Genomic DNA, 8,142 nt, shown 5'->3' with positions numbered 1-8,142 from the left:
GATTTTCCATGGTTAGTTCCAGTTTGACAAATCGATCCCGAATCTTGAGAGAAAATATTATTATTATTATTATTATGTTGTTGTTGTTGTCGTCTTCATTTTATTTTGGTTTAATTACTCTGTTAGTTCCTATAGTTTCACGAAATTTCCAATTAGGTCCCTATACTTTTTTCTTTTTAATTGGATTCCTGCACCAATTTTTTTTTTCAATTAGGTCCCTCTTAGCAGTAATTGACTTAATTGTATAAGAACCCAACTAAAAAAAATATTTCGTGCAGGGACCAAATAAAAAGAAAAAAAAGTGTAGGGACCCAATTAAAAAAATAAATTGTTGCAAGAACTCAATTAAAAGGAAAAAAGTATATGAACTTAATTAAAAATTTTGTAAAACTATAGGGACCAACAAAGTAATTAAACCTTTTATTTTTACCCGCTTTAATTAAAATAGGGATTAGTTAATAATGTTGTTATCAGTACTCTTCAATGGGCTTAGATTTGCTAATACTTCATCATATATCTTTTATTTTTATGATAATCATGTTACTAATGTCATTTATGTAAATAAATTATATATATTTATCTCCATATATATTATTACTTGTGTTTTAATATATCTATCTTTCATAATATATCTATATTTTTTACAAAATATTTTATTTTATTAGATAAATGAGTTCTAATGTCAAATTCTAATAAAAAAATTTTAACAAATTAATATCCATCTTTATTTAGAAAATATCAAGAATTTTTAAATATTATAAAAATAATTTGTGAATTATGATTATTATTTATATTTTAATATTAGCATGCCAATGATAACATTTTACATAAAAAGATAGAAAAAAGATATGTTCACCGATAACAAAATTTTTTAGATAAATTAAAATTTTTCAAGCAAAAAAAAAGGTTTAATATTACAAAAATATTCATAATAAAATAAGTTGAAATAATAATTTAAAAAAATGAGAATAAACTTCTGAAATAAATTTAAATACCTAAATTTACAATGAAGTCAATATCAAAATTTTTAGATTTATAAAAACATATATACGATTATCCATATTCGATCTCTAATTCAATAACATCGTACTTGGTAGACTTGCCATCATTTTCAAGAGTCCTCTCACTCCCAATTCTAGCAAGATATCTAATAACATCTAGAATGGATTAAAATAAAAAATGTTTGTTGTCAATAAGTTTGTTAAGAAAAAATACAACCGAAATTATCAATAAAATAAATAAATTTAACAATAAATTATGATTTTTTAAAACAATAAACTTACCAACTAAATAGGTGTAATCGAATCCAAGAGTATTGAGAGTGTCAAAATTCACAAAATTAAATCCATATCATGGGATACTTGATGATTCTAAAAGTATGTACACATTGGTACGTTGGTTTAAATTAACCACATACCCATGATGTGTAGTCTTGAAGTTATCCACATTGAGTCCAACGCCAAAATATCTTATTTGATAAGATATTTCGTCTTTTAGCAAACTAGTGTTAAATCCGTGCGATGTATGGGCTTACATTTAAATTTGACATGTTAAATCGAAAAAAATATATTATATTCATATTTTTTTTATTTAGTACAACACTATCATCGTCATTATATAATAAACATACTAAATATGCTGTTTTATCTTTATTCAAAGTAAAATACAAATAGAACAGCTTGAAGACTATAATATTTTTGAACCATAAGGAGGGAGACATGAAAAAATAAGAACATATATAACTAACTGTAATAATAGCAAGTCAATTTTACACTAAACTTTATATCAAAAGGGAAATAAAAATTTATCGACAACCTAGTATCTTATTAACTTCATTAAAAAAGTATTTGCATATGATGTTGTACTCCCTGATACACATTTCATCTCAAGTCTGAAAGCAGAGTTATAGATAAATTAGTTATATCTACAGTAAATATTTGTACAAAAGTGTAAATCATAACATGCTATTAAAATGAAAATAACATTTTTCTTACCTAAATATTATTAAAAACTTCTTTGAACACGACATTTGTTGTTGATGACTTTGGATTGCCATCTTCGTCAAGAATTAGAACCCTAAGGCCACTGCGACCCTTAACTCTTGACAAAGTAACATAAAGTTGTCCATAGGTGAACACTGATTTTGGCAAGTAAAGTCCTACATGTGATAATGATTGACCCTGACTCTTGTTAATGGTCACTGCAAAGTATACTGTTAATGGAAATTGTCTCTATTGAAACTTAAATGGCAATCATGAATCTAAAGAGATCAAGTTCATTCCTGAAATGTACACTTTATCTCCAATATTTCTACCAGTCACTACCATCGCTCCAATTACGTTGTTGTCAAGTTCGTTACCTATTAACCTTGTCCTGTTGCATAAACCTGAAGTCTGGTCTATGTTTTACAATAACATTACAACAACTCCTGACTTCAAAATCAACTTGTGATTGGGTAGTCCTGAACATTTGATGTCATAACTCTGGTGTGAACCACTCTTGTTGTACATCTTCATTCTCATCAGCTTGACATATTGTGTCAGAACTCAGATACTCCTTTTCCAATTCATCCCTGGAAAGATTGTCAAGATGAAATCGTTTACCTTCTCGACACTCTCAAGCATTGGTGCAAGAATTGCCCTATTCTGAAAATACCTGCAATCTGACATGTTTTGCAACAAATTTGGATATACAAAGTTTACCAAATGAGAGAGAGGGTCATCAGTAGTTGTAATCAACAGATCATCTGAAATTTCAACTTCTGACTCATCACCAACAAAAGAACCAATATTTCTATTTCTAACATCAAGTATCTAATTAACAAATGTCTTCATTTCACCTTTATGTTAATCTGAAGAAGATATTAGAAGTCTCATATTCGTATGCAGCTTCAGAATCTTACAAAATGACCACAGATGGGATGAGTTAATAGCTAATGACAATATATCATGTCTACTCTCTTTCGGAATCACCGAAAGTATCTGATTGAAATCACCTTCTAGAATAACAACCTTATCACCAAATGATTGATGTATCTTATGTTGATTGGTAACTGATATAAGATCCCTGAGCGTTCAATCAAGTGCTTCAAAGCATATTTTATTGAGCATTGGAGCTTCATCCTAAATTATTAAGCTACTTTTGAGTTTTGATGAGCAGCTCAGCCTTTAAACTATCATGCTTGATGTTGCAAATAGATTCATCAATAATTGTAATGGGTATTAAAAATCTAGAATGAGCGGTTCTGCCACCAAGTAGGAGTAAAGACGCAATTTCACTATATGTGACTTTAAAACAATCTTTCTTCTAGACCGAATAGTAAAAAATAGTCCATTCCAAATAAATGTCTTACCACACCCACCATACCCATAAACGAAGTAAAAATCACCAGAGTCTGTAATAACAATATTGAGTATCTCATCGAATACTGACCTTTGCCCATGAGTCCTTTTTGTTCCGTATATAAGTATGTATGAGTCAATTCATTTGTGTCATATGCTAAGTCTCCTCCTCTATTAGCTTATTAGGAATTAGTATTAGAATTTCAAATTTTTAAATAGAGTTTTTTAATTAGCTAGTGTAAATTTTAAATTTTTAAATAAAATTTCCTAATTAAACGTTCGTTGTTCATTAGGAATATAGGAATTTATTAAATTAAAAATAATTTTTTAGTTTCATCATAAATAGTATCAATCCTATTATTTATCGATAAAAATAAATAAATTAAATACAATCTAAAAATTAGCAACCTTATAAATTACGTAAATTTAGAAAAAATATTTAATTTTTTTTAATACTAAATTAATTCAATTTTGTCGGAACAACATTAGAAACAAAATTAAGTATAGAGAAATGTCAAATTAAAATTTTCTTTTAAATAATATAAATAACCTCACATTTTAATAAGATTGATAATTCTATTTAATTTAATATAATCTTTTGTAGTTAGCATATTTGCTTATAATTATATAAATTTTTAAAAAATATTCTCAAACCCATTTGCTTACTTAAAAATTCAAAAATAAAAGTATATTTTGAATTTAAATTTAAAATTTTAAATATAGTACTTTAATTAAAAATTAGAATTAGATTTTTTTTAAAATAAGTATACATTAAAAATTAATAACTAACTTAATTGTATCAATAAGAATTCATATGAGAAATTTATAACTTTATGACATTAAATATTAAATCAAAAATTAATAAAATATCAACGGTGTGAATCAAATTGAAAAATAAAACCACGAGTAATAACCAAACAACTTCAATTTATATTTAAATAAATTTTAAGTTCCAAACATAAAAATCGAAAAGAACTAAAGAAAAATAGCAACTCAAGAAAAAATAATGTTTTCACAAAAAAATATATATGTTTGACATTATTCTATTAGATAGACTCTAAAAATGAATTTAAAAAATATGTACATCTAAATTCTCAATTTTCATTCTCAATCTTGATCTTCTTGCAAATTGAAGTATCTCCTTCCACCTCCAAATCTTCCGACTTCGAAGATAGTCACTTAGTTGGTGTAATAGTATTTTCTAACATTTCAAATTCACCATTGTCCGCAACTTCATTGGAGAATTCAAGTAACAAATTCTGTACAAAATACTATGTTAAATTAAAGACATCCTTCTCACCTTTAATTTTATCTCGATAATATTTTTTGAATAAAATTAAGCTCTAACTTTAAGAAAAGAAACAAACAAAAAATTTATTTTTTGAACAAATACCATAGCACCTTCTTCTTCCTCCCCTTCAATGATTGAGGATGCCTTTGAAGTTGGAAACAAACTACTGGTATAGTCAACATCCTAAAATTAAAATTAGTTATTAATTATTATTTATAAATTGGATACTACTAACGATCAAAGAAGCCAAAAATAAATTAATTTTTAATAAAATGTACACTTATAACTATACCCACAATTTGAATAGGATAAGTTTTTTTGAATTTATTTATGAGGTCCACATCATCAGTCATCTTCTTAACTTTATAAGAAGGTGAAAAATATAGATTATCAGATATTTGGACTTCAACTATGAAAAAAAAAAGTCTTATTAATTAAGTTGAGCAAAAGTGTATGTGTATCCGATAGATCTCCTTTCTATAAGGTATCATCTAATATATTAATAATAAAAAATATAAAAATTACCATTAAAAATACCTTCACTAATATTTTTAGAAATAAATATTAGTTGAAACTTACTAATAGGAGTGGATCAAGTATCTCAACACAACTCTTTTCCAAAACTTGTTTTACCTCCTTGTCAAAGACTACAAAACATGCATAGTCAGAGTCATCAATAAAACCAAATTCTATTGTACCTGTTTAATAAAAAAATAGCATAAAAAGAGTTAACTATATATAGACTTATTCAATATCTAATCCATTGTTATTAGACTTTAAATTAAAAAAATAAATAAATAACCTTTGAGTTATGGATAAACGGAAACTAACACAACTTGAACATCTAAAAGTTTTTGTAAAAGCATACGTGGACCTGTTGCATTCATATTGGCTGTACTACCAGTGTGGAGTATCCATAATATGACTTATAGTAGGCAAGACAACACAAACAACATTCTGAAAAGAAAAAAAATTAATGATTTAAATTCCTTAAATTTAGTAAGTTTTTAAATCTAAAAATATACTTAAATAAATAAGATGAATAAACAAAAATAATCTATGTGCAATGAATTTAGATTATTTTTTTCCTCAACTTTTTGTCAGAAAAAAAAAATTACCATATTTAATTCCTTTAACTGCTTAATGGTTTTGTCTTGATAAATTTTTAAGAATGCAGCTTCATTTGGAATTCTACCCATGTTATCCCTAGGTTCTTCAAATCTTACAAAACTAGATAAATAGAGCAAAAAAAAAATTATGTTAGATAACACACACATAGTGCTAAACTCAAGAATTAACCAAAAAAAAAAAAAAAATACACACCTATTTTTAAATTAGATGTCATTTTCATCTTCAAGATTGAAGAATATCTTTGTGTCATACATGAAATTTTGTAAAACAATCATTCCTAAAAAATTTAATTTAATACAAAATGAGTAAAAACTCACATAAAAAATAGTAAAAGCTCACATAGAAAGATATATTAACAAATTATGAATAAATATTACCGTTATATAACTTCACTCTAACAAATTGTAAGACGACAACAACTCCATTCTTATTGCCGGAACCTAAAAAAGCATGTAACTTGTGTGCATAGTTACCAAAAAGTGTACACTCTATTATTTTTCTATGTCAAATAGAATGTTTAATGTTAAATATATTTTTTTTATAATAAACAAAAACTAATTACAATTTAAAAATTAACCACCAATAAAATAATATGAAATTATATATATTTTTTATATTTTTAAAATTTAAAAATGAACAAAGTTAAAATTTCAAACACAATTTAAAAAAAATTAATAATTAGTTAATTAATCATTTTAAATTCATAAACACAAACGACATAAAGAATTCTTTTTATTAAAAAAAATTTTAAAAAATAAAAAATTTAAATACTTTTTTTAACATCAATCCAAACTGATTTATTTTATCCAAACTTATCAAAGTTTACACTTTTTATTTTTATTTTTTATAAATTATGTTAATTATTTATATTTTAATATTAACATGCCAATGATAATATTTTTCATAAAAAGATAGAAAAAGATCTATTCACCGATAACAATTTTTTTAATAAATTAAAATCTTTGAAGCGAAAAAAAATTTTAATAGTATAAAAATATTCATAACAAAATAAATTCACTACAATGATATGGATTATTTTTTAGGATTATATGTATCAAAAAAAAATTAAAATTCATCAAAAAAAATAAATTTTGACACTATTTTAACTATCGAAATATGTTAATAAAAGTTTTGTCAAAAATAGTATTTTAACATATAAGTAATTGTAAAAAAAAGTTTAAATCTTATTTTGATAAATATTGGCCGTAAAAAATAATTCGTTAAAAAAAATTTGAGAATATATTTTCTGTGATACTTATTAACCATCAAAAATACTATTTATTTTAACATTTATTGACCATAAAAAATTTTCAACAAAAATTCGCAACAAAGAATGAGATGAGATCTTAAAACTGAAGAATAAATTGAGATTTTGAAGATGAAGAATGAGTAGTATGATCCCAAATTGAGAGCAGTGTGATGTTAAAATTGATGGAGCTCAACGAAGAAGAGGAATAGTGGAGTAAGTTGAAAATAAATGTGTGTCAAAATTGAGGAGTAATTTTCTACAGTCAAATTATTCATAAAAAAAACATAAAAAATTTGACATTTGTAATATTTGTCAAAAATATATATTAATTTTTACACTTAATTATGATTGTTAAAAAAAGTGTTAAAATACCTCTCTTTTCTTGTAGTGATTGAAATAACAATTTAAAAAGATGAGAATAAACTTCTGAAATAAATTCAAATACATAAATTTACAATGAAGTCAAAATAAAAATTTTTAGATTTATAAAAATAAATATATAATTACCTATCATCAATCTCTAATTCAATAACATTGTACTTAGTAGATTTGCTATCTTTTTCAAGAGTCTTCTCACTCCCAATTTCAGCAAGATATCCAATAACATCTAGAATAGATTAAAATAAAAAAAATTTGTTGTCAATAAGTTTGTTAAGAAAAAAATACAACCGAAATTACCAATAAAATAAATAAATTTATAAATGAATTATATTTTTTTTCAAAACAATAAACTTAGCAACCAAATATGTGTAATCGTACCCAAGAGCATTGAGAGTGTCAAAACTCATAAAATTAAATCCATATCGTGGGATACTCGACGATCTTGGAAGTATGTGCATATCGGTAGGTTGGTTTAAATTAACCACATATTCATGATGTGTAATCTTGAAGTTACCCATATTGAGTCCAACACTAAAATATCTTATTTGGTAAGATATTCCTTCTCTTAGCAAATTCACGAATCGAGACATAAGAGCCCTCTTAACTGAGGCATGTATTTTTTCTCCATAGAATTGATAAACAAAAATCAAAGAACAATTGAATGGGGATAAAAAACAAATTTAAAATATAAATAATATAAATTTAAAATAATATAAAAGAATTGGTAGAAAACTCACGTCTTCATCGAG

General features: G+C 24.8%; 1 protein-coding gene across 1 annotated transcript; it reads right to left on the bottom strand.

Annotated features, from left to right (window-relative positions):
• Nucleotides 1–1,994: 1,994 nt before the first annotated feature.
• On the bottom strand, nt 1,995–7,911 carry LOC107615513 (uncharacterized). The gene is made up of 8 exons (XM_088498942.1): nt 7,908–7,911; nt 7,520–7,619; nt 5,751–5,862; nt 4,735–4,815; nt 2,656–2,813; nt 2,483–2,572; nt 2,315–2,373; nt 1,995–2,212 (listed from the first exon to the last, which is right to left on the bottom strand). Exons 1-8 carry the CDS (start codon nt 7,909–7,911, stop codon nt 1,995–1,997), a joined length of 822 nt encoding a protein of 273 aa, XP_088355068.1.
• Nucleotides 7,912–8,142: the final 231 nt, after the last annotated feature.

This window comes from Arachis ipaensis, chromosome B9 (genome assembly GCF_059453495.1).
Source record: "Arachis ipaensis isolate K30076 ecotype BB chromosome B9, ASM5945349v1, whole genome shotgun sequence".
Classification (NCBI taxonomy): Eukaryota; Viridiplantae; Streptophyta; class Magnoliopsida; order Fabales; family Fabaceae; genus Arachis; species Arachis ipaensis.
The sequence above is the reverse complement of the archived record's forward strand: the minus strand, read 5'-3'. Positions and strand labels throughout refer to the sequence as shown.

Coding starts and splice junctions, on each gene's coding strand:
- LOC107615513 (XM_088498942.1), bottom strand. Junction 4,816..5,750: donor AGTTAAAGGAATTAAATATG/GTAATTTTTTTT, acceptor TTTTAATTTTAG/GATGTTGACTATACCAGTAG. Junction 2,374..2,482: donor CAAGAGTGGTTCACACCAGA/GTTATGACATCA, acceptor TTTATGCAACAG/GACAAGGTTAATAGGTAACG.